The sequence below is a fragment of the Siphateles boraxobius genome, unplaced genomic scaffold (genome assembly GCF_051911475.1).
Source record: "Siphateles boraxobius isolate OS27281-9 unplaced genomic scaffold, OSU_SipBor_1 7, whole genome shotgun sequence".
Taxonomy (NCBI): domain Eukaryota; kingdom Metazoa; phylum Chordata; class Actinopteri; order Cypriniformes; family Leuciscidae; genus Siphateles; species Siphateles boraxobius.
Window position 1 is genome coordinate 29397523 of NW_027509197.1, and position 26554 is coordinate 29424076.

The 26554-nt window shown below is 34.6% G+C and overlaps 3 protein-coding genes across 6 annotated transcripts in view; 2 read left to right on the forward strand and 1 right to left on the reverse strand.

The window, feature by feature from the left end:
* The first annotated feature begins 2889 nt into the window (after positions 1-2889).
* On the forward strand, positions 2890-13676 carry slc15a2 (solute carrier family 15 member 2). The gene is made up of 23 exons (XM_077216267.1): positions 2890-3046; positions 3359-3399; positions 3812-3899; positions 4094-4235; positions 4318-4410; positions 4544-4643; positions 5386-5476; positions 5606-5683; positions 6121-6203; positions 6310-6393; positions 6502-6591; positions 6919-6963; positions 7451-7486; positions 8052-8140; positions 8412-8493; positions 8597-8722; positions 10547-10717; positions 10809-10855; positions 11035-11142; positions 11251-11347; positions 12048-12191; positions 12264-12368; positions 12449-13676. The coding sequence occupies exons 1-23, from the start codon at positions 3031-3033 to the stop codon at positions 12653-12655; spliced, it is 2163 nt and encodes a 720-aa protein (XP_077072382.1). The 5' UTR covers positions 2890-3030; the 3' UTR covers positions 12656-13676.
* A 53-nt stretch (positions 13677-13729) lies between these two features.
* hspbap1 (hspb associated protein 1) lies at positions 13730-24848 on the reverse strand. 3 transcript variants are annotated; one of them, XM_077216273.1, is made up of 8 exons: positions 24709-24848; positions 24227-24428; positions 22725-22909; positions 21592-21728; positions 19162-19333; positions 16572-16655; positions 15748-15858; positions 13730-14548 (listed from the first exon to the last, which is right to left on the reverse strand). In XM_077216273.1, the coding sequence occupies exons 2-8, from the start codon at positions 24405-24407 to the stop codon at positions 14069-14071; spliced, it is 1350 nt and encodes a 449-aa protein (XP_077072388.1). In that variant the 5' UTR covers positions 24408-24428; positions 24709-24848; the 3' UTR covers positions 13730-14068. The 3 variants fall into 3 exon arrangements, with proteins under 3 accessions (XP_077072388.1, XP_077072387.1, XP_077072386.1); XM_077216272.1 differs by having other exon boundaries at positions 24227-24408; positions 24709-24847; XM_077216271.1 differs by having other exon boundaries at positions 24227-24408; positions 24698-24847.
* A 19-nt stretch (positions 24849-24867) lies between these two features.
* Positions 24868-26554, forward strand: part of slc49a4 (solute carrier family 49 member 4) — a 46789-nt gene continuing 45102 nt past the window's right edge. Inside the window, exon 1 of one of the 2 annotated variants that reach the window (XM_077216270.1) lies at positions 24868-25326. In XM_077216270.1, coding sequence (XP_077072385.1) covers positions 25029-25326 — 298 coding nt within the window. In that variant the 5' untranslated portion in view covers positions 24868-25028. The remainder of the gene's footprint in view (positions 25327-26554) is intronic. The other variant, XM_077216268.1, reaches the window with a different exon arrangement.

Here is a 26554-nt window from a genome sequence, read left to right on the forward strand (position 1 = left end):
AGATTGCACAGCCAAATACAAATCCGAGGATGCCCTCTAGTGTTAGATTGGACGAAATACCGCTTGATAGCCATAACTCTTTCATACATTTACGTTTTTAAGGATGTTGAGAATATTTTTTTCTACGTTAAAATATTTTCACATGGGGAAATAAAGATTTTTTTTTGTTTTTTTGCAATGAATTGCAGTGCCTTTTCCACAGTTGTTGATTTCTGGATAAGGGTTGGCCTATTTTGAAACCATTTTATTAAGATTGTCCTCACAAAAAGCTGTCTAGCTTATGAAGTTTATTGGAAATGATGACTTTTTCCTGGCATTAATTTTATATTATCGTATACGTTCTTTTTTTACGGAAGCCCTGAACTTCGGAAGCCCTGCACAAAAAAAGCACTTTCGGTGGCCAAATAAGTAAAAAGACCGTATAAATTTTACGAACAACGACGTTTTCGATGACGCGATCAAATAACCACCGTAGAGTGAGTGGCGCACGCTTCTAAGGCCCCCTTTGAGCAGATAACAAAAGAGAAGCTCATCTGATGCATCTGGCAGACGTTATACCTTACTTGCAGCACTAAAGCGTCTTATAACCCTCTGTAGTTGACAAACGCGCCGCCGAGTTTTGCTGGATTTTTTTCACATAGCAGCAAAATAGACTTAAATACTCAGTCATATGGTCACTTAAATGCAGACTTAAGAAATATGAAAAAATAAACTGTTAAATGTCTACTTGTGTCCAACCACCATTCAACCCGAAAAGAGTCATATAACCATTCCAATAACTCCGAAGCTGTTCAGTTAAGCTAAAAAAATTGCATAGTGCTGCTTGAAGCTACATTTAGCGTTCATAACAGTGGATATTCTACTAATTCATACTTTTCTAAAACATTGCATGGCAATTAACTTATTTGGCAATTACACATAGTTTTGTGCTAGTTTTGTTGTCAGTATTGATTAATAAATGCACTCACAATTATCCGTGAACTTGATAAATGTTGCAGATATGTTTTAGGCAACTATCCACAAACAAATTGCTTTCAATTCTGTGTGCAAAATTCAGAATTCAACGAATGCAGCGCAACAACAACAATAATAGTTAAAATTAATATCTGCATAATAGGCCTATTAATATATTAGTTATCTGCAAAGACTGCCTTTGAAGAGAATGCAGCAAAATATCTAACTGGCCTGACTGGTATAGCAAATGTTAAAGTGTTTTTGTGTTTTGTTTTTTGTAAAATATGTTAAAATCTTTAACAAAATGTTTCACATTATTTGACAAGCATACACACATACATGCACACAAAAGACACCAATGCACAGAAACACAAACCTGTACCCTACAGTTTTGTATTGAGTTTTAATTGCATATTTACAGAAATATTCGTTAAACTTTTTTTTAATGAAATACATTTATTGTGTTGCTGCTACAGTGTCAATTTACTGTTAAAGCAACACCAAGGAACTTTTCCTCTGCGGTCGCCCTACAGGTTGGAAGTGGAATTGTCCATTACCGCTGTCGTAAATAATGTAGCCTACCGCAGCCTACTGTCGCACGCGCACGCTCCCTGTTTATCCAGCACCGGCTTTGGAATCAACAATGGCCACAGACAAGGTAGAGTATGATGCATGATTTTATGAAAGACATTACAAACAAAGAAAAACTATATATGCTGTAAAGCTGTCGAATTTTGTAGTTCTTTTTGTGCTCCGGTTACTACCCTAAGCCCGAAGTTACATAGTGCCAGTAAAAGCGATACAGACCACGTCAGGCTATGGCAGACATGTCATTTAACCCATTGTAAGTCGATGTACCATCACAAGGGTCTTGGAAATATGTTATGAAGGTTGAAAAACTACATAGTGTTACTTTAAAAACATACTCGATCTCTCTCGCGCACTTTCGCTCTCTCGCGCAGTTTGCTTTGCTTTTGTCCAGTCCGTCGCCTCATAATTTGTGTGAGGCAGGATTCTCAAAAATGACTGCACTCAAAACGAAATACCGCAATCGTGCACAAATCGAGGATGATTTGAGGCTATGTTTATCAAACATTGAGCCAAGAATTGAGCATCTTTGCAAGGCAAAGCAGGCTCAGGTCTCACATTAACAGCTTGCAAAAGGTTGAGAACCCTAGGCAGATCACAAAAGAAAATAACCTTTATTAAAGGACCTTTAAACTTTACAACCTTATTCAGATAAACCTGCTTCTCAAATATCTTTACAGTTATCTTTATGTGGCTTTAATCAGATCTTACCAAAATCCTCACTGAATGCTTTTATGATACAATTGTTAAAAAATAGGATTTTTTTGATGAATTAAAGGTTCAAAAGAATAGAAAGATTTTTTTTGCAACAATGTAAATTCTTTACTGTCCCTTTTGATAAACTGAATGTTTTCTTAAAAACAAACTTACTGACCTCACACTTTTTCAAAAAGATTGAATTTTTTTTCATCTATAATATCTCATAATATGATTCTCTTTATATAATATCTTCCTACTGACTCTTATTTGTTTGGATAACATTTTAACTGAAGAACCATTCAAAACTAAAGTTGTTGTTCACTAGTCCCTTATCCCGTCTCCCCCCGCCTGTTACAGAGGGAAGTGGGAGCTGCACTGAAGGGGGCACAATTTTACTGATTAAGGCACATTTACCACAGCCCAACCATCACAAAAGTCGCAAAAACAAGAAAAAAACACGGGATTTTAACTATACCTAAGTGAAATATTTTCCTTAGCGGCCTTCTACAGCGTTCGTTTATATATTAACAGTTTAGGAGTGGGAAGCTCCCGCATAAACCATATAATCTGATGCATGTGTTGGGTCTCATGTGGCATATCGACCCGCCCGGTTCGGAGTTACCGATTCTTTGTAATGAAGTAGAATATTAACCCAAGAGGGCTAAACCGCGTTAACAACACCGTGAGGCGGATGCGCTTTTACTCTCTGTGGAGGGAAGGACTTGGACGCGTGTTAAGGAATCCACTAGATGTTGCGTGTCTAAATACACACTTGGATTCATCGAAGAGATGGGGAAAACAAAGGGTAAAGAGGGCTTTTTTAAGCTTGAAATGTTTTCAAATTCTTTTAATAGATGTTTAAAACATTGTTGTTTTATATGCATGCAGTGGGAATGCGCTTACTGAATGACTTGTATGGCTTTTACAACTTCATGATACCTAAACAAATATTGATTGCACTGCATCTTGCCTTTCTGTTTCTGTTGGCTAGGGTAGGCTAAAACCTGTACGCTAAAAATAGTTTAATTGTTTTTGATTAATAAGTTGATATTAGACTTTTCCAAATTCCACACTTTTATCACCTAATTCTCTTTTTATCTTATTTTTTCTGCTCTAGAAAAAGATGCAGAGAACTATGGAAAAGGACAGCGCTCACCGGTGAGTTATTTCACCTTTTTCAGCAACTCAGCGTTTTTTTTTTTTTTTTTTTTTTTTTTTTTTTTTGCATTACACATGAAAAGCATGTAAATATGAACTATTAGCTAAAGACTCAATAAAAGCTATTAGCTAAAGACTCAATAAAACTTACCTCAGACAGCAAATACAGGTATAATGACTGCAAGTCATACATGCTATATAACAACATAGGTCTAGAGTAGAAAATTATGGAATATTACAAATGTTAGATATCATATAACAAAGGAATAGATGTAATTTTTGACCCAAGCTCTAATTAAAATTTGACCCATATGCTACCATTTAAAATTATTTTGAATGAACCGGATAATGTTTCTTTCTGTGGAAATGTGATATGTCTTTTTTAATCAAATGCTACTTTGCTTATGCACAGAAATTATGTGGGACAAACTATCCTGTTAGCATTGCCTTCATTGTGGTAAACGAGTTCTGTGAAAGATTCTCTTACTATGGAATGAAAGGTAATTATATAAAATCTCTCTCTCTCTCTCTCTCTCTCTCTCTCTCTCTCTCTCTCTCTCTCTCTCTCTATATATATATATATATATATATATATATATATATATATATACTTTAAAAAAGGATATAAATCTCACTTTTTGTATTAATGCATTTCCTAATTTTGTATTCATTTCTATGCATCTTATTTATGCAGCGGTGCTTACGCTTTATTTCATGCGTTACCTGGGCTGGGACAAGAATCTGTCTACCGCTGTGTACCATGCTTTCTCTGGCCTATGCTACTTTACTCCACTTCTGGGGGCCTTGATAGCTGACTCATGGTTGGGGAAGTTCAAGTAAGTCTTGTTCTTAATACTCAATTGATGAATAATGGGTAAAGTTGATGTTGAAAATGGCATTTTTTTATTCCATTCACAGAACCATCATCTATCTGTCTATAGTCTATGTGATTGGTCATGTGGTCAAGTCTGTGGGTGCCATTCCTGATGTAGGGGACAGCACTATTCATATGTAAGCTTTTTTTTTATGGCATTCAAGGTGTACCATTCTACTGTACCATACAGTAAATATGTTTCAAGTGAAATAAGTAATTTCCTTTTAGAGGTGCAGTGAAAAAACAAAACGTTTTGTTGTTTCCTCATAGAGTTTTGTCAGTGCTTGGTCTGGTCCTTATTGCTTTTGGGACAGGAGGGATCAAACCATGTGTTGCAGCTTTTGGTGGTGACCAGTTCGATGAGGAGAATGTAAGCCACAGCACAAAATGATATCAGCTTATGGCCGTTTACACCTGTCAAATTCTGTTTATTTTATTGCTTCTTTAATATCTCAAAAAGTCATTTATTTATAAAGCACAGTAAAATCAGAGAATGAGCCAACAGAAATAAAAAAAAATAATAGAAATAAAGGTCCCACTTTATATTAAGTGGCTTTAACTACTATGTTCTAACATTGAAATGAATAATTTGATACAATGGACTTATTGTGTACATACATGTTTTTACATTTTACTTATATTTTAAAAATACCTGCATGTAATTACAGCTGTAATTAATGTATGCAATCACATTTGTAATTATACTGTTGACCCCTTCCCTTACACCTTAACCCACCCTTAAACCTACCCATACCACCACACCTGACCCTAATCTTACCCGTATCACACCTCGATAGCAGCTTAAGTGTTTTACAATACAACATGAAAATAATAAGTACATTGTACTTATTTTTCGATGCAAGTACATAGTACTTAAAGCCACTTAATATAAAGTGGGACCGAAATAAATATTCACAAGACCTAAAATAAAACAGCACATAATACAATGCTTAGACAAAAAAAAAATCTAAAAGTGTTTTAGGAGCACACTCATGTGATTTTAAATCTAATTGACATGGGCTAAAATACACTCAACTTTGTTTGAGTGAACTTTTGACTCAACTATTGGGTCTTTGCAATATCTAACTTCTTTTAACCCTTTCTTTATTTAGACAGACGAGAGGCGAAAGTTCTTCTCCATCTTTTACATGTCAATCAATGCTGGAAGTGTCTTGTCCACCATTGTCACACCAATACTAAGAGGTCAGAATCAAGATAAGCTTCTGGCTACAATTCATCTTTTAAAGCAATAAAAATATATTGCACTCATAAAGTGCCATTATCGTGTCAATTAGAGAAACTTTAGATCCTCATTATACTCAAACTCCATAGGTGATGTGAAGTGCTTTGGAGGAGACTGCTACGCCCTGGCCTTTGGAGTTCCCGCGGTTTTAATGGTCATAGCCTTAGGTGAGGGTCCTCAGTTTTCTGGGAATTTTTGGTGGAAGAATGGAATGAATTTGGGAATAATTGGTAATCCTAAACTGATTGTATTTGTGAAACCAACTGTCCTCAGTAGGCATGTATATTTAACAAACTCCTGGTCATTTATTTGGAAATCCCAGTATGTTATGATAGCACGTTAGTGAATCCCATCCAGTGTAGCATGAATCCTGTATGGAAAGAGAAGGGATTCAGCCTTTGTCTGAAAATATAGGGGCTCCAAAAAGTATTTGGTGACACTTTAAAATTATGAATGTATTTGCATATAGATAGATAGTGCTTGTACAGTATTAAGCAATACTTGATTATTAATGCACTATGGAGAAGACCATACTACTTCTACACCACTCCTATTGCCATTTCACTTATTAGGCATCTAATTAATTCTCCACCTGTTCATGTAGTGGTGTTTATTTCTGGAAGTGGACTATATAAGAAAAGTCCTCCGGAGGGAAATATCTTGGTGCGTGTCTGCAAATGTACTGGGGTAAGTTAATCTTATCAACAGCTCAACAGCTTTCTTTAATGCATTTCTGAAGTTTCTGGAGGATGTAAAGAGGGTTAACGGCCATCTTTTACTTTGTTTTTGCCAGTTTGCAATACAAAATCGATGGAGGAATTCCAAGAACAGCCCGAAACCGAGTCACTGGCTGGATTGGGCAGAGGAGAAGTACCCGGTATGTTTTAATTGCTATACAAGCCAAATCTAGCAAGTTGAAATCCTTGTGTTGCTTGTTATACCAATGAAATACATTTGTTAAATAATGATTTTGATGATTTTATAGAAGCGGCTCATTCAGGAAATTAAAATGGTGTTCAGGGTGCTGGTACTCTACATTCCATTGCCCATGTTCTGGGCTCTCTTTGACCAGCAGGTAATAGCTTTTATTCAGTCGATATCCTTTACATTCTTTAACACTCAACTCAACACAGTATTTCACTTAAAGGAAAAATACATCCAAAATGAAAATTCTGTCATGAGGAACAAGAAAAATGTATTGATTCCTCATCAGATTCATCATGAATTCTTTGTATACCAGAAAAAGTCTGCTGGACATAATGATCTTATGAACCAGTGGAAAAGGCACTCTTGATCACAGCACTGTACAACATCTGAAGATACTTTATAAGGATCAGAGAATTAATAAATAAGAATGTTGTGAATAAGTTCATTAAGAATAGCTCTCTTTGTTCTATGCCAGGGATCACGCTGGACTCTTCAAGCCACTCGAATGAACATGAATTTTGTAAGTCTTTTCTTTTTGACCTCCAATATTAAGGAGTTAATACTTTATTTGAATCAGATCATTATTGTATAGTTATACATTTGGGAATGCAAGATTGTTAGGACAGTGAAAGCAATTGCCACATATCATTTAATTATATTATTTTGTGATTCTAAGCAGTTAAGCAATATAGCAAGTAAAATAAGATAACATGATGTCCTTGATCTGATTTTTCTTTTGATAACAATATACAGGCTTTGCCATCATCACTATAAAATCCAAAGGTTATAAACATCTAAGACTTTATAACAATTCTTGTCGTAGAAATTTAAATGCTGCAGAGTTGAAGTGCATAATTCTTTCTATGTTAAAATTCCTTTTTGTTACCGTATCCCAGCTTCAAGACCTTCAGTATGAAATTATAATCAATATAATTATTTTTGCTTTTAGTCCATGTATATCAGTTTTTAAGATTTCTGTTAATGAGTTCCTAATTTATGTTTTACAGGGCGGAGACTTTATACTAAAGCCTGATCAAATGCAGGTGAGACAAGGAAGGTCTTCAGATAGACACACACACAAAAAAGCGAATGCTTCATTATTGGATTTTTAATATAACAGTTTTTGTTTAAAAACTGACTTGTACAATGTCAAAGTGAATTTTCTATTTTAACTTTATCTTGTTTAACATTTTTCATAATTTTGAAACTTTGTTTATTTAGAGATTAAAATCCACAAGAGAACCCAGATTTTAGGTCTAGTCTTTTAGACCCAATAAAGCTTTGCTTTGTATATACAAAATAAATGACATTTATTATTGATTATATTTATTGAAATTTTAGAACATCAATTTAAATCTTAGATAATACTTTATATAAATATATGGTTAAAGGTTATAAGGGTTTATTTGACAAAAAGTCAGATAAACCTCGACCTCTAAAGCCTCACACAAACATTTACTTCTTCCTGTTTTTTTGTGCTGTCATACCAAATTGACCAGTCAGTTTATGACAGGTTGTAAAAACCTAAGTTACTGAATTTTATTGTTATCACCTTCATAATCAATGTGTTATGGTGTCATTCAGTGGGTGTGTTTCTGTGTTGTTAAGATGCTGAATGCTTTGCTGATTCTGGTGTTTATTCCAATCTTTGACATGGGCATATACCCGCTGGTAGGGCTGTGTCGGATCAAACTCACGTGAGTGCTGTGTAAATGCACATGTCAGTAAAAAAAAAAAAAGATAAAAAATAAATAAATAAAAAAAATATATATATATACACACATATAAAAGAACATGAAAAAACAACAACAATAAAAAGATTTTACAGTAATGCATTGACAATGGAAGCCCATAGGGCAAAACAATATAGCATAACCTTAAGAAATAAACATTAGATGTTATCATGACACTCATTTTATCACTTACTCTTCTTGTCAGAGGAAAATAATGTTTCTTGTTCATTTTCAGTCCACTAAGGAAGATGGCAACAGGCATGATCCTTGCTGCACTTGCCTTCTGTGCTGCAACTGTCGTAGAAATTTACGTCATTGTATGTACATTTCCAAAAGTTCACCATATTGCATTTAAAGATCTTCCACTAAAAAAATGTAGAGCTTGAAAGTTAACTGAAAGTGACATTTCTCTGTGGCCAGAAAACTGTTGTGGAGCCCCCTCCTGCCAAAGAAAGCCTCATTCAGGTTTTCAATCTTATGGATTCAGATGTCAGATTGCAATTTCCAGGAAATGCTGTCTTCTCAGAGCCACTTACACCATATGAGGTAATATCGCTGCAGACTAACATGAGTGCATTTTATTGCTTCCATAATCAACACGCTTCTGCTGTTCTTTTAAACTTTCTATTAATCAAAAATAGAATCTTAAAAAAACTTAACAACACTGATAACAATAATCAGATGTTTCTTGAGCACCAAATCAGCATATTAGAATGATTTCTGAAAGATAATGTGACACTGAAGACTGAAGTAATGGCTCCTGAAAATTCAGCTTTGCCATCACAGGAATAAATTTGAAATATATTAAAATAGAAAACCCTTATTTTAAATTGTAATATTTAACAATAATACTGTTTTACTGTTTTTTTTATCAAATAAATTAAGCCTTGGTGTGCATAAGAAATTTTTTTTCAAAAACATTTTTAAAAAAATGGTAGAGTATAGCATATATCAATATTATTATATTGCCAATGGCTTAAATGAGTGAATTCCATTTTAAATCACATAGGTCCAACTCTGAATTATGATTTGATAAGCCATGATTGAAGATGTTCTTAATTCACCAAGTTGCTACATTATTTGCCAACTGTTAAGGTATTTGCTGTCTGTCTTATATCATATTGCTATTACCACCATTTTCTTATCATTAAAAAATGAATGATTCATAATTTTAATCTCAATTTCAATAATTTCAATCATTAGCGTAAATAATACTTTAAAAAGAAAAGAAGCAGGTTATGTTTCAAGAGACGTCGTTATGTTTCCACTCCTCTGTTTTCGATCAGATCATTTTAAAACTGTAAACCCATGGAAAGTTTTCAGTCCAAGGATCCAGTAAGTGAATGTATTCAAACAGTCACTCTCTCCTATTCTGTGATTGTTTTGGAACAGCCCAAGCCTTTTCTCCTCATCCTGTGAAATACAGACTGAATCAAAACACCATAACTGCTGCATGAGCATAGAATACGCGAAATTCATCTCTCGGTTGAATAAAGCAAACCAGTGTTGCGCTAGTAAAGTTTTGATGCATGACGATTGTAATCAAGGTAAATACGATTACAGTGACATACAGGAGTCATAAATTGGGCACACAAAACGAGAGTCCGTTATTATTGATGTGGAAACAAACCATGTGTGTGTGCACAGATCGCGATTGAAAATTAGTAAAAATTGGGGGCTGGGGAGGCGCCATTGTGTACGTTATGTTAAAAGAAAGGACCACTGTCTTAAAAATTAAAATTCTGTCGTCATTTACTCACCCTCAAGTTGTTTTAAACCTGTATGAATTTCTTTCTTCTGCTGAAAGGAAGGAAGATATTTTGAAGAATGTCGGTAACCAGACAGTTGATGTACCATTGATACATAGTAGGAAAAAAATTCCATAGAAGTCAATGAGGTTCATCAACTGTTTGGTTACCAACATTCTTCAAAAATATCTTATTTTGTGTTCAGCAGAAGAAAGAAATCCATACAGATTTGAAACAATTGAGGGTGAGTAAATAATGACAGAATTTTAATTTTTAAGTGAACTATTCTCTTAATGCAATAAGCCACCTGAGGCCATGCATTACGTGATTTTATTACACTTTAAGGAGCTTTATTAAGGTGATGATACACAGGGAAACTTTTTGAGCAATGTTGCTGGGTCCCTGTGTCTCATCTGGTTGCCCGTTGGCGGCAACATTGCCCAGCAACATTGCCCAAAACGTTGCCCTGTGTAACATCACCTTTAGACTCTCAGCTTTACATCATGTCTATGGCCCATTCTAAAAGTGCTGTAACTCACTGCAGCTCGTGCTATAACTCGTGTTATTGCTTTATTTGATTTGGTTTAGTTAGTAAACAACAGATATTTTTTTCATTATACAGGATCCTTCGGGATACACAAGTCTTCCACTTACTGGCGAATCCCAGCTCCAGACAGTGACTGTCAATCACAGTGAGGCAAAATACAGTTGTGAACTCACGTTCACAGAACGGGCTGCCTACAGTCTCTTCCTGCACCGTCCTGTACAGCCTGGTGGCTCTGTATGCAAACTGGTGAGTCACTAGTGAATCACCAGCAAAGATTCTACCAGCATATACATTACTATACATAATTTGACATTTAGCATTATTAAAACAAATACAGGTGGAAGATCACATCACCAAATCTGAAAATGGGGCTGCGTATCTAAGGTAAATGAATGCTTGCAGAACATTGTTTTGTATTGTTTGAAGTTACTGTTTAACAGCTTTGCTAAAGTTTAGTGCTTTGCTGCAATTATCTATACTTCAAGCTAACCTTTGACAAAGCAACTGGGATTGCCTGAAATCGTTTCAGTACTATTTTGTCTTAGAATATTTGTCTATTGCAGGTTCATCAATACCCACACTGAGAATATCAACATAACTGTTGGAGAGGAGGAATTTTATGCAACCGCTAATTATGGGATTTCTCACAATATAAGTGTACCAAGGGGAGAGTGAGTATTTCAATCCTACAGTACATCTGTTTCATTATCCATATATAGTTTCAAGCAACCCCTCCAACTGATCACAGTTTTTCACATCTGCATTTACTCTTCTTTCAGATACAATAGAGTTGTTTGTTTAGCAGACTCCAGTAAATATGAAATCGATCTGGGACTTCTTGATTTTGGTGCCTTCTACACTGTCATACTCACACAGGTAGGTGATAGAGTTCAGTTTCTAGTTAATGTTTTTCTGCTACTTATACTTTACTGCACAGTTTAAGATGTAGTTTACTCAACTCAATGAGAACTTGGCTAAAGATTTACTGGCTATTTTTTGCTGGTAAATAATATAATGTAAGATACAGCTCTGCAAGTTCAAGTTTTTTTTAAACGTTTCTGTGCCACATACGTCACCAAATAGACAATGAGGCTGCGTCTGAAATCGGATATTCAAAATAAGAACCTACTCAAGAGATCAAGTAATTACTTCACGTCTGCTAAAATGCACTTTCTCTATAGTATAAGTGTGGGTAGTAGGAATGTATTCCGGACGCACTACATTCGCCATGTTGTCATTATCATGTGACCTACCAGCGTCAATTACGTCACTTCATTGCCATTCACAAATCCTCTCCCATGGCCTCATGGGAAAGTAAAGTGCGCATCGTAGCTTTGTCATCACAGAATACTTAAAAAATAAATTAAAACAGTTTTTTTAATATATATAATAGTATTCACAATATCACGGTTTTATAACAACTTTCTCCAATATTTAAAATTGAAATGGACTACTGTACCCTTTTCAACCACTAGCTGTCAATATTACATACTGGACCTTTACAATATTTCAAACAAGCAACAAAAAATGCTTTTATGGATCAATATCTTGACACAGATATGTTTAATTTCTACAGAAAAGCAATGATCTAACACTTACAAAGATGGAGGATATCCAAGCCAACAACATTCACATCGCCTGGCAGATTCCACAATATGTCTTCCTCACCGCTGGAGAAGTTATGTTCTCTATAACTGGTTTGGAGTTCTCTTACTCACAGGTAAGTCTTTCTAATTTCTTGTACTTTTAGCTTGAGTGCATACATTTCTCATTCTTATGCTTTTGTGCGTAGGCACCGGCAAACATGAAGTCTGTTCTCCAGGCTGGATGGCTTATGACTGTGGCATTTGGAAATGTCATAGTACTGATTGTGGCAGAGGGGGCCGGGATGGAACAGGTAAGCAGTGGGTTTTCTTATAAATGCCTGTATGGTTTTGTTGCATAGATTCTGCACTGAAATGCACATTTCTTTTACAGTGGGTGGAGTTCCTCCTTTTTGCTGGCCTTTTGGTGGCTGTCAGCATCATCTTTTCCATCATGGCCTATTTCTACACCTATGTGGATCCAGATCAGCTGGACAAGATTTTCATAGAGGACACAGATGATGAGAAACTGAAAAGTTTAAATGGTATGAAAAATGAGGCGGTTTCCATGGCTGACTTGCCAAAGCAAACCAAGATGTAGCAAAATGACGGTTTCATTATGAACTATTCAAATCCATTAATTGTGATTAAGCTAAATTCTGTTGTTATTTTGTTCCAAGGCCTTTGTGGCATTATGCTGAACTCTACTGATCAGGGATTATATTCCATCTGATTTAAGAGAAATTTACTGTGCTAAAGGAATTATTATGCTTTTACATTATATGGTACCTTACAAAAACGAATCTGTTTTTGAGCAGTTTTAAAATGTAATCGCTAAGAATGTGATGGACTTTACATATACAACCATTCAAAGATTTGCGGTCGGTAAGATATCTAATGTTTTGAGATAAGACTCTCACCAATGCTGCATTTGCTTCATAAAAAATACAGGAAAAACTGTGAAATAATATTACAATTAAAAATAACTATTTTCTTTTTAAATATATTTTAAAATGTAATTTATTTCTGTGATGGCAAAGCTAAAGTTTTAGCAGCTTTACTCAAGTCTTCAGTCACATGATCCTTCAGAAATCATTCTAATATGCTGATTGAGTGCTCAAGAAACATTTCTAATTATCAATGTACACATTTAATGTGTTTTAACGTCAGTCACATTTTATTTGTTGTTGCAATAATGTAAAAGCATGTACAGTTATTTTTTGATCAATTTAAAGAGACTGTGCTGAATAAAAGAATTCTTTTCTTTTAAAAAAACAAAATCTTATACTGACCCCAAACAGTAGTGTATAAACTTCAGTCATTTCAATGCCTAAAACTATTAGGCCAACAATGCTATTTGCACATTTTAAAGCTCACATTTTTTACATAATGTTTGTCAGTCTTGCAGTATTAAGATGGGATAAGTTTTCTAATCTAAACAACAGTTTAACATAGTATGCCTGTGATTTCATGTACTAATTTGGAAGGGATTGGAAAGGATGAACAAGACATATATGTGATATCATTTTTATGCATATAATTACAACAGAGCAGATTTTAGCATTTGATCCACCAACTGCTTTTTTACCCTGAAAAGTGGCCAAAAAAATCCATAATTATGTAGGAAATGCGAGAAGAAATTTTGCTTTTAAGTATTTGAGTAAATTCAATTCACATTTGATTTTGCCCTATCCAAATAGGCCCTCTGCTGTCATGTCCATTCGGGAACATAATGTTTTTATTTAACTCCTGTACAACATTACTGTCACGTCAGTTACATATGCATAAATAGGCTATGTGTAACACATGCAAAATGTGAACATCTAATCCCACTTTATATTTTACATAATTAATCATTTTGGGTCCAGAAAACAAAGTATTAAAATGGAGTATGGAGTATAAAAAATTGTTGACAATTGATGTGATTGTTTGTACAGAAAGACTCGTGTAATAAATAAAAAAAAATTCAGCATGGGATCTTTTAATTATTGAAGTACAGTTCATCCGGTATAAATTAAGAGCGAAGTTCTCTTTGTCGGCACATGATTAGCCTTGTAACTTGAGCAATGACATCAGGGTGTACCAGGAACTCTAGCATGTCATTGGTGGATAGGTGCAAACCAGCAGCTCCTTGTGAGGATCCTGGGCTTTCTACTTCCTGATGTGCATGCTGACCAGATCTCTGACAAAAATCATTGTCACATCTCCGTTCTGGCTGTGAGGGGTCATTGCACTTGAAAGAAGCTGTGTCCTTTGGGCAGTTGCATTGAAGTTTCTGAGCCAATATAACAGGAATAAGATGAGGTCCGAAGGGAACAACGAAAGTGGATGCTGGAGCCTTTAACAGTCCACTGGAATCACGTTTTCCCGCCTCTGCTCTAGGTTGGTCTGCAAGCAAGGACCAGCCTTCAGTGTCGTCTGTCCTCTTGTCCATACAGGCCTTTACTGCTAGGTTCAAATACTGCATGTTTTCATCATGAGAAGAAACTCTGTCCTGAGACACACAAAAAGATAACATACAGTGCAGTTAAGCAATATCATTAAAACATTTTTTAATTCTGTCACCTTTGTACTTCCCAACCCATAATCAACCTGTTTCTCACACAAAGCTATTGTATGGCTTCAGAAAACTTGGAGTTCACAAATCATATCACGGTCATTCTGCCCTGCAGAGATGCTCAAAATATCTTCTTTTAAAAATAACAACACATGGGTTTGCATTTGCAACATTGCATGTTTAAATATGACCTCATTATTCATGACATAAATATTCCCATAAGCTATTCCTTTAAAAACCTAATTCTAGATAACACCAAATAAAATAATTTTAAGTGTCTAACATACTCTAGTCCATCAAAACTTTATTATAAACCTAATGTTTCGATATGATCCCTATTATAGAATAGATTCACATTTTATGAGTTCAGATCAACTGAGAAACTACATGGAATATTTAAACATTGAATTTAAAAAAATCTTAAAATGAAATGGCAACCAGTTCACCTTTTGTACACTACCATTCAAAGATTTGGGGTTGGTAAGATTTTGTATTGTTGTTAAAGAAGTCCCTTATGCTCACCAAGGCTACATTTACAGTATTTATCATAAAAAAACAGTAATATTGTGAAATATTACAATTAGAAATTAAAGTTTTTTACAATTAAAAACTTTTATATTTTAAGATGTAATTTATTCCTGGAAAAGCTGAATTTTCAGCATCATTACTCCAGATTTGTATATATTTCTTAGTGCTTAATATTTTTGTGGAAACTGATACATTTTTTATTTTTAAGTTAAAAATAGCATTTATTTGAAATATAAATCTTTTTTTACATTATACATGTCTTTACTGTCACTTTTAATGCATCCCTGCTGAATAAAAGTATGTTTTTCTTTTTAAAAGAATTATATAAGACTAAGATGTTGATTAAAATATATAGACATTGATGTCCATGTTGTTTATTTTTTTTCAACATGCAAATAATGAACTGAGCACAAGTGGCCTCTGTAGAACAAAAGATTACACATTACATTTATCTTATTAAATTACAGAAACATTTTTTCAGCATCTACATGGGGTTTGGTGCAGTGAAACTTGGTTTTGCTGAACTTTCACTGCTTTATTGAGATTTTCAGGCCAGTTCTTCAATAAAGCTCTTCTCTTATGCACTGTTCCAGATATGTTCTGAATACCTCAGTGGGATTGAGCCAGTGGTCGTCGTTGTCTAGGCTGGGGGCGCTTTTCAGGGCACACACAATGGTCTTAGTGAGAGCTTCTCCTACTCTGGCCTCATCGTCCATGTCCTACGGCAGAAAAAAAAGAAACCACATCATATGCTTACATATGCAACTTTTTCCTAAGAACCTGATTGAAGCACACATGAAAAAGAGTCAACTTGAGTAATCAAATTTGTATACAATTGTAATCATCTAGATAGTTTGAGCAGTACAAGCAGTTGAGCTTATTTGAATTTAACCAGGCTTCTATCATGCTCTTCAAGGCCACAAAGCTCTGTACTTTTGATAGTAGCAATGATCCCAAGACACTGTTTAAATCTAGAATAAAGACATCAATTTAGCCAAACATACACATAATACCTTGAAGTAAAATTGTACTTCAATTATATCTGATGAAATGGTACCAAATACACAATCATATTTTGTATCCATAGTTTGTATCCAGCTTTGCAATGATTTCAGGCGATGGCAACTCTGGATCAACATACAATATCCTTGTTTTGTAATATTATCCTGATATTGTAATATTAACCTTATATTGTAGATATTATTGCAGTCTAACATGTTTGTTGTGTCTAAACTGAATGCATGAAGTTAACTAATGTATTATAGTAGAGCTGTATATGGACATATACTATACTATATATATACTGCCATTTGATACACCCATCACTCGCTGATAACAGAATGTTTTTTCTAAATTTTAACACTGAAATTCTAAAGCTTACAGAAAACAACAGAAATAAATCAGCAGAGTCATAAAGGCAAACGTTTCTCACTATCTCAATCCAGGAGTTCACACTGACAGTCACTGGATCCACAGACTCCACATAGTGCCACCAGTGTCTGGGGACAAACAGAACCTGATGAAAGACAACAGCAGTCAGTCAATACTCTGATAGAAGATATTCATAACATATCAGACAAAGACCTGAATTCAATGAACAGACAATAGGGTGCAAAAATCTGAGACCACTAATTAAAAGGATTGAATTTTGTATTTAAAAGATTTTAAAAATCTGAAAAATCATGAATTATGAAACAATCATAAAATAAAAATTTGAGTGAAATGTTGAATTATCAAGATGAATTTCAGACAATCTTAGTATTTTGTTTGTGCCTCTTGACAGCAGCACTCAAGCGGCATTAACTCCAAAAATGTGTGTAAAACCTGATGATCATGTTCTTCAGCATGATTTGAGAATGGTCCAAAAAGTAGCTTTTCCTTCAGCGGAAGCAAGATCATCCGAGTGTCTTTACAAAGAAGTCACATACTCAGTTTCACAAATTTGACCTAGAAATAGTGCATGGTTATGGTTATCCTTGTAATTAATTATGCTTTTGCTGGTCCAAGATTATGGAACAAGAACAACCTGCTTTGTGGTTAGGTCTTTGCCAACTTTAAATATCTTTAAGTAACGTCTAAATTCACAACTGTTCTCTCTTGCATTTTAATACATTATTTTAAAGGGTGTTTTATTGGTTGTTCTTCTGTTGACTTTTTTATTGTATTTAGCACTGAGAGGTGCTTTAAACCATACAGTATACTGTATATATATATATTTTTTTTTTTTTTATCTCAGCGTTTTGGACCAACTATATACTGTATGTACAGTTGTAAAGTACATATTGAAATACTATTTACCACAAGGTGGCAGCTGTGCTCTATATAACCACATCATTTGGGTCAAACAAAAAAATCCATATCCTAGCAATATTTATAGCAATATTCTCACATAGAGTGCTTTTTAATCTAAGCAAACTCTCTATGATAACAACAAAGGAGAAACATTCAGCTAAAAACAGAATCATGAAAAAGAAAGCATAAACACTGAGTTTGTGTTCATGAAACAGACTGACATAAAAACATAATTTAAAGTGGCCACACATACTTTGTTAAAAAGAGAAAATTATATGGGGATAAAAATGTGTCTCCATAAGTGTTTCTTTAGTATTATTTACAAACTATCATAGTAAAGTTTTAGTAATTTTATGTGCTTTTCTCTTTTTTTTCTTCTTTTTTTACAATTATAAAAAATATATTTTTATTTCAGTTTTGGTTTTAATAATACTAGAACTTCAACTTATTTCAGTTGGATTTCAGTTAATTTAAAATGTTTTTCACCTCTAACATTCCAGAACTCGAGGTACACTGCAAGTACCCTCTGTGATTTTTTCCCATGTGTTTGCAGTGAGAGGTAGTGGAGCAGAGTTAGCTGTCTCACAGAATGGAAGTTTGTGTCTCCCGTCTTCATTAGTATGCTGTGAAAAGTGTGAGTGCTCCCGGAGAGTACACTCGCAGTGTTGGACCGCCGCTAATTGCCTTGCCACCGTCTCGCCTCTCAAAGAGCTTGATCAGAGAGGTTTCACACACGCTGCTGGAATCTGAAGGAGGGGGGTGTGCTACAAAACATGCACACAGCTTTATTCTGCTGCTGTCTGATTCATCTACGCGTCGCAAAAATGCACACATAGGAGACCAACTGTTGTAATACAGGATCCAAAAAGACACTCAGGGAATCTTATATTCAATGTTTTGGAAACGTACCATCCATGACATCACTTGTAATTTATGGACAAATCTCGACTTAATTGCACAACTGTACACTAGATTTCCTATGTGATATCTGGGATTCAAACAAGCTCTCTTTCGTTTGCAAACAACTTATGACAACAAATTTGAAACTAGCTTTGTAGGCAATATAATTTGTGATACATTAAAATAATTACATCCTTTTAATTTAATCATATAATATTAAAAATATCAGATTTTTTTAATAGATGAATGGTAAAGGAAAGGCAGACAACAAATGTCAAGAACATCTTTAATAGCGTTTAAAAAGCATCCTAGCATGCTCCGCATATTTTTCACATTTGTGGTTTTTTATACTTTTCTAAAATGTGGCAAAATTAGTGGTCATAAAACAGATTGACATGGATTTTTTTTAAAGTGGACACAGTGAATGTAGTATTTATCACAAAGGATAAAAATATTGTACTGTGACTGTAATTAATATAATTATAATATAATATAATTGTGTATCTAATGACTATACAAGCTGTATACACAGAGTTGTAAGATAAAGATAAATATTGTGCACCTTTTAGGTCGCCATGTTGGATTTATGTTGCCATTAAATTATCAGTTAATAATGAGTAAAAGGTAATCTCAGAGTAATTTTAATATCATTTATATAACATTATAATGTTTATTAATATTTTTAATTAGCTTTTAATTTTCATTTCACTTCACATTTGTGTTATTTTGTACTACTCTAAAATGTGTATAGTAAAAATAAAGAATTAGTAGCTGTGACAAAAAGTGTAAAAAATAAAAAATAAAATAAAATAAAAAACATACATGCCTACCTGACCAGGCTCCAGAGTAACAGTATGGACTCGAGCTCTTTTGAATGCTGGGAACTTTTTCACGTCTGGATGGACCACGCTGACCTGGCTGAACACGCTGGACTCCTCATATGGGATACGTGTTGGGTAGAGGCAGGGTGTGTCATCGGGAGGGAAGAGATGCCATCGTTTCCTAGTGAAAGAATGAATTTATTGTGGTACCACTAAGATTTGCCTAAATAATCAATCACAAATATTTCAGGTAATCCTTTAGTTTAAGGTCAAATTCTCACCATTAACGAATTGCTTATTAGTATGCATATTACTAGGATATTGGTTATTTATTAGTACATATAAAGCACATATTAATGCATTCTTCTGCATGACCATATTCTACATCCCTTCTACCTAAACTTAGCAACTACCTTACTAACTATTAATAACCAGTAATTAAGAGTTTATTGAGGCAAAAGTCATAATTAATTGTTAGTTAATAGTGAGAATTGGATCCTAATTAAAAGTCTGACCATATTTCATTGTATTATAGAAAGTTTCACCACAGCCACATTTTTTTGCCATAGATTGTATTTTTTTTTTTGGATTAGCTAGTTTTCTCAAAGTGTTATGGGTCTACTTGCAAGAGGTATTATACAATATTGTGATTTCTGTGGCAGGCCATCTTGACACGAGGAGTCTCAATAAGCAATTACAGAGACAAGATAAGCTCCACAGAGAGATACGATGGAGGAAGAGGTTCTTCGTTGTCAGATTCGCTTCTCTCGATTGAGGAAATAACATCTCAATAGCTGTTCACATCATTACACTTTCTGTTTTCAAATACAGAAGAAAAATTGCTTCCTTTCAACAGCTCAGGATTGGATCAGGCACCCTAACATAAGATAAGGTACAGCTCTTGTCAATATTTGTAGAAATCACATGGTGTTACTCTGTCTAAACCATGTTCATAGAATAAGCCAAATTGGCAGTTTTGCCTGTGGCTTACAGTATCTTGTTCAGGGGTCTATTGACAGCTGGTCATCAAAAACTAGTTTCATCTCACGTCAAACTATACAATCAGAAGGGGTTATACAAGTGCAGAGAAATACAATAACATTGTAGTGTTATGGGTTCTTTTTTATTAAATGGTGACATTCACCCCCTATAATTGATTTTCAGGGGCATTTAAGAGGGCATATTGTTTCTAACATATGTCAAATACTTCAATTGAATCTACTACCTACTACATGACAGATATTGCTAAAATAGGCATCATGAGAAATCACACCTGTCTCTGTGACAGTAAATAGCAAAAAAGGTTTAAATCTAACATTCTCTGACTGGCTTTTAAACAACATGGACTGGATGTCTTTGCTATTTAAAATCATATTTGTTATTTGAAGTAACACTTAAATTAAATTAAATATTAAAATTAAATGAAAAACAAACAACAATTTTGAAATGCGCCTCATCAATTAACTGATTTTAAATAAGTTTAAGCTGAAGTACTAAAATTACTAAAACTGAAATAAAAAAAAATAAAGCTAAATAGAAATATATATATATATATATTTCTATTTAGCTTTATTTTTATAAATTCAAAATATTCATTAATACTAAAATAACACTGACTGAAATGTAATAATCTTAGTAAACTGAATAGTTGCTAATATCTGGGGCTTATTTGTCACTTTTGGAGGCATTTTTGCCTCAAAACCTGGTAATGTCAGTGAGGGCAGTGGTGTTGTGAGTCAATCTTTCAAATCAACCCCCTTGGCTGGTTTTATGAAATCTAGCGTCAAAAATCTGGGTTTTGTATTAAAAAGTAACTTAAAAATGGATAGGCAAATAAACTCAGTTGTGAGAAAATAACATTTTTTTTTTATGGCTTTTAGCTAAGACTAAACCTTTTTTATCAGGTCCAGATCTTGAGAAAGCAATAACAGCTTTGGTCTTCACACGAATGGACTATTGTAACTCTCTTTTTTATGGTATTGATGCTAGATCACTAGCCCGCTTACAGAAAGTCCAAAATGCAGCGGCTAGGATGATCAAGTCTGCCAAAAAATATGACTCTGTTACGCCGCTTTTAATCTCATTGAAATGGCTGCCTGTACGGTATAGAATTATGTATAAGATTCTCATACTTGTTTTTAAGGCTTTTCACAATCAGGCAACTTTGTACATGTCCAACATGTTTAGATCAGCCAAAGCTCAAACTACTTTCAAATTTAGGCTAAAATCACATCTGTTAAAAGCTATGTGAGAACGCTCATGCTAGGGTTTCGAGTATGCCTGTGTCTGCTTTATGTGGTATTTTTTATCTCCATGTATTGATTGTTGTTCTATATTGTAAAGCACTTTGGGCAACCCTGTTGCATTAAACTTAGCTCTATACGGATGAATAAATGAAATGAAAAATGAAAAACAAAATTGTCTGACCCTGGTTCTTACCTGCCTTGTATCTGGAACACAAGATTGCAACCATATGAGTCAAGGTGACATGGAGTGTTAGCACCCTGTGTGCCAATCCAAAGTGTGCTGTCTCGTCCATCTCGGCCAGCAAAGCCAAAGTCAGACCACATCACATCCTGCGGTTATAATGTTTGTGTTTACAAAGAGCAAAAAGACAACTTGATGTCGATTCTTTTCAATATAACAAACAAGAAACACTCAGAGATGCTGCCCTTGAAGGGAGATAATGGAACCATTACCATGTCCAGAGGACTGTAAATGAGATGGTATGTAATCAAGCCCTCAGCAATGTTTAAATGACCCTATTCATCATTTAAGAGAGGCCCATGTCTGCTCCCAGTGCCCTAGCTGGCAGGGAGAATATTGGCACCTCATAAGCATTTATTATGATTTACAAAAACTGAAAGCAAGAAACGAAAATTAGGTTATTGTTCCCTTGGCTGGGGAAAACAAAACAAAATAAATTGGCATAAGATATCATTAAATGTCTACAGAATGACAATGATGTGCCATAGGATATGTTTTACTGCAATGATAAAACAGCAAGTACGGATTAATTGCTCTTCATATCTGTTATTACAAGTGTTGTGATACATTTTCCTGAGATGTTGTAACAACTCTAGGCTAATAAAGAGTTTCAGAGAGCTCATAAAATAAAGGTAAGCATCCTCGGGAGACAAGGCAATAGATACTAATGAATATTTGACGGTGTTTATTGATCAAAGCTGATGTCATTGACAACACAGGGCACCTGCGTGCTGTAGAGCGCCACTTCATGAAAAATTGGTCGCTCTCGAGCATAACCGGCATGCGGAAAAAAGGCAAATGGGTTAATATGGTGCTTGATGAGGTCTGAGAGCATGATTGATGGTGAGAGGAAACTAAAAGAGTAGTGTCTTGTCCATTTATTTTATTCAAATGGAGCTCACTTTAGCAACACTAGATTTTTTTTAACTAGAATTTGTGATGGCAAAATGTATAGTTTAATCAATTATAATAATACATAATGCAATATATTGCATAATAGTAATTGTAATAATGTAGTATTAGTAGTCTTAAATATTAATACAATCTGATAGTAAAGCAAAGGAAAGGGAATTCACAAGGTTTACCTGAAAGATGGCAGGTTTGTCCTGAAAAAGCTGGGCAATGTACTTGTAATCAGCATAAGCCCAGAATTCCTTGCAGTGATAGTCAGAAAATGGCCCAACAAGTGATTCCCCCTCATTGGCAGTCCAGGACAGAAACTCTTTAACAGTTGCTTCAATGTAGGAGCACTCCGTTTCAAAAAGAGGAGCTGGTGCAAACAAAGTGAAACAAAGTAATTAATGAACAGACAATCAGAGAAAGAGACCATAGAGATTTCCTAAGTGGGTATATTCAAAATGCATGAATTGGAAAAGCCTTTGATAATGAAACATTATTTCAGGCAAATTAACTGTATTTGGTAAGAGGTAACATATATTGAAATTGTTTACTTTTCATATTATAGCATGATATCAGTTTGTTTGATTTGAAGTCATAAAAACTGCAAGTATAACTATCACTGAAAATTGTTTCTTAAAATTGTTGGTAACTCTTTACAATAAGGTTAATTAGTTAACATTAGTTAATGTATTAACTAACATGAACTAACAATAAGCAATACATTTGTTTCTGTATTAGTTAATAAAAATATAACATATAATATAAAATATAATATAACAATATAGGTTTTCATTGTTTGTTCAATAATTGTTTAATAATGTATTAGTAAATGTAAAAATTAACATTAACTAAGATTAATAAATGCTGTAGAAGTATTTGTTAATTCTTGGTTCATGTTAACTAAGGTAGTACTAATGAACCTTATTGTAAAGTGTAACCAAATAGTTTTAGAGCTATAGTGTTGTCACAATCCTGTCTCTGCTTTTCACCTGCATTTCCCTTCCGTAAAAAGCTAAAACAGCCTTCATGGATTGTCCATGGATTGTTGCCATTGGTTTGCCAGAAGTGCCAAAGGCATTTACACCTGTAATGGCAAAGTTCACATTGTTGCCAAAATGTTCTGCAGGCACACCGTTACCAGTTTTCAAATCCACAAATTAACCTTGAAATAACCTTTTCTTTAAATAAAGTCTGTTAAACTGCACCTTAGGATAGAGGATATCTTCTTACAAAAAACAAATGTGTTTTATATGTTGACATTGCAGTGAACAAGACTGTCTATGTTACTCTTAAAGTATTCTAAAAAAAATTATAATGCCATTTACACCATCTTCAGAAAGTATTCACTATATATGTGAACATAATATAGTGTGATTTCTCAAGACAGTTGTCTACCTCACCAAAGATTGTAAAAACAAAGGGGAGGAATACTCTTGAGAAACTGTAGGATACTACATGGGTGTTGTCTCTTCGCAAGTAACTAGACAACATTATAGTGTTGCTTGGGATACCTATTCCTATTCCTGGAAATCTACCTTCATGGATTTAAGTCCAAGCCTCTTCTAAAATACCTACCCGTCATTTAAATTTAGAAAAATTAATATCCTGATAACGTTTAAAAAATATGTTGTTGACAAATGCAGTTATTTTACTCTAATGAGCTTGCTGTTTGGTGTTTGTGGCTTACCCATATCCTCATTCCTTTTTCCAATACGGAATCGTACTCTATCTGTAAGGCAAGTTGACAGGTGCTCCACAGTCCAGTGTAATGCTGGCCAGCCTTTGGTCATGTTCAGGAACACAGCTGGTTTCTGTAGAAACTGGACAATCCTCCTCGCCTCTTCTGGGGTGAAAGGTTTCGAAGCCATTCTACAGAAAGTACATTCTGTCTAATACGACACATATTCAGTAATCTTTTAGATAAATGTAGGGGTTTAACTTTAAACCACTCAGATCATGAACATACATCACAGTGATTGATTGTGATCAAGAGAATCACAGAGTCAAAACCATAATCAAAGTCAAAGTCAATAGAACTGACATGTTTATATTAAAATGTGAACTGCTTGTGCAGCATCTGTTTAAAAGTAAAAATTTTGCATTTACACACATGTAAACTCAACTAAAATCCATTTTCCAGCTAGTAAACAAAACTCACGTGAGACGTACCACTGCTTTTTCTTACAACACATGGAACACGAAACAACGGCCATGTTGGCTCCAGAGAAGAGCTAAGGTCCCGTTAAGTTGTTAAAATATATGATCCAACATGGAGAACAAAGACGTTCAGTTTCACACGCTACGTCAATTCCGTCTCGACGCAGCGCATGCGCATTAAAGTTTGGAGCGGTGCCGAGAGTGTCATCGGTTGTTTTTGTTTCTATGGGCAGATGACAATTGAGCGACTGCCCTAGTTTTTTAACGTATCATGTTATATTGGTTGCTGGATAGCATAAAGACATTTTAAAACGTGATACCACGTCTGTTCAATGGGTGCCGTGGAAAGCACCGAGGGGGAAAGGGAACCTTTGCTGGTTCCAGCCCAGCCGGCGACAAACACCACACAGCCCGTGTTCAGCAGGGTGTATGGGAGAAGATGGTTTGTTCTCACCATGTTTTCATTGTTGGCTTTTATGCAAGGACTGGTATGGAACACCTGGGGCCCGATCCAGATCTCAGCCAAACATGTGTTCGAGTTCTCATCGACAGATATCGCGGTGCTTGTGATGTGGGGTCCAGTGGGCTACATGCCCTGGCTGCTGTTTATTTGGTTGATGGATAAGAAAGGTGAGTTGTATTGCTTTTTGTCTAATGCCATGGCAACACTATCTGTAAATACAAACGAAATGATGACAGATCAATATGGCATTATTTAGACAGATTTATGTATTGTCTTGGATCATTCCACATAACTGAAGGTGTTTTAGTAAATAACCAGAGCCAATTTCATAATTGAAATGTCTGATGTACACATTTATGTTGTAACAAATTTGAGATGTCTGTGCATCTCTTTTATATAACAACATACATTTCTGACAAATGTGTTATAGCCAAGTACCTTTTGAATATTTTATACTGAATTCTGATGGTGTGGCCTGGCCAGATGTGTAACTTAAAGTACACACTTTTGCAAAAATAAGAAATGTTAAGTGTTAACATTAACACTTAATTAAGTTAAGTTAATAAGTGTTATTATGTTTTATACAATGCTTTATGTGGGTTAGCTGAACAGGATGCCACACAGAAGGACCCAGTGCCTCATTTGAAATAGAGTAATACTCATTAAAAGGTAGCCTAGTTCATCACATGTTAGGCCACAAAACTAGTTCCCTAACATCATATGACACAAGTCATTATGTAAGCCTGGCGTCATTAGATGCAGTTTTTCTATTCATGCTTGCCATGCCAATTGAATATGTTTCTAAGTTGAGGAAATAACAGACTTAGAAGCCTTGAAAGAAATGTGAAACAGACATAAATAATAAAAGTAAAATGGAAGTTAATTATGTCCTATTATGTTCTTTATGTTGTTCTTCATATTGTTTGTTGATGGTTAGGGAACCTTCTTCGCCTTATAGAATCTCAATTCCTTTTTCTGATATTTCATAAACTTCAAATGAGATATTTTGAGGGAAGGCCCTGTTTGCCAACATAAAGGCAAATATTGAACCTAAATTTGTTTCTGTTATTCGTACAAATTTAAATGATGGATTCTACGGCAAAAATCACCCATTTTCATGGATTCATGGAATCATGGATTCTCACCCAAAAATGAAAATTATAGTGATGCACCAAAATATTTTTTCCCGAAACCAGTTTAATTTAACCAAAACCTGAAACCGCTAAATAAATTTGGTCATTGGGTAAGGTATTTCAAATCAGTATGCTGTTCAGTGCGTTGTTCATAGGTGATAAATCAGTCGTAGTTAAGTAAAGACATTTTCGATATTTCAAATGAACACATTTTACACATTGCTGCTACTCGAGCTAGCATCATTGTTGGTCAGAGTGAAGT

Coding starts and splice junctions, on each gene's coding strand:
- slc15a2 (XM_077216267.1), top strand. Junction 7,487..8,051: donor TAAAGCCTGATCAAATGCAG/GTGAGACAAGGA, acceptor TGTGTTGTTAAG/ATGCTGAATGCTTTGCTGAT. Junction 12,192..12,263: donor TGGAGTTCTCTTACTCACAG/GTAAGTCTTTCT, acceptor TTTTGTGCGTAG/GCACCGGCAAACATGAAGTC.
- hspbap1 (XM_077216273.1), bottom strand. CDS start 24,407: ATGGCTTCGAAACCTTTCACCCCAGAAGAGGCGAGGAGGATTGTCCAG. Junction 22,910..24,226: donor AAAAAGGAATGAGGATATGG/GTAAGCCACAAA, acceptor TGTTTGCACCAG/CTCCTCTTTTTGAAACGGAG. Junction 15,859..16,571: donor TGAACTCCTGGATTGAGATA/GTGAGAAACGTT, acceptor TTTCTGCCGTAG/GACATGGACGATGAGGCCAG.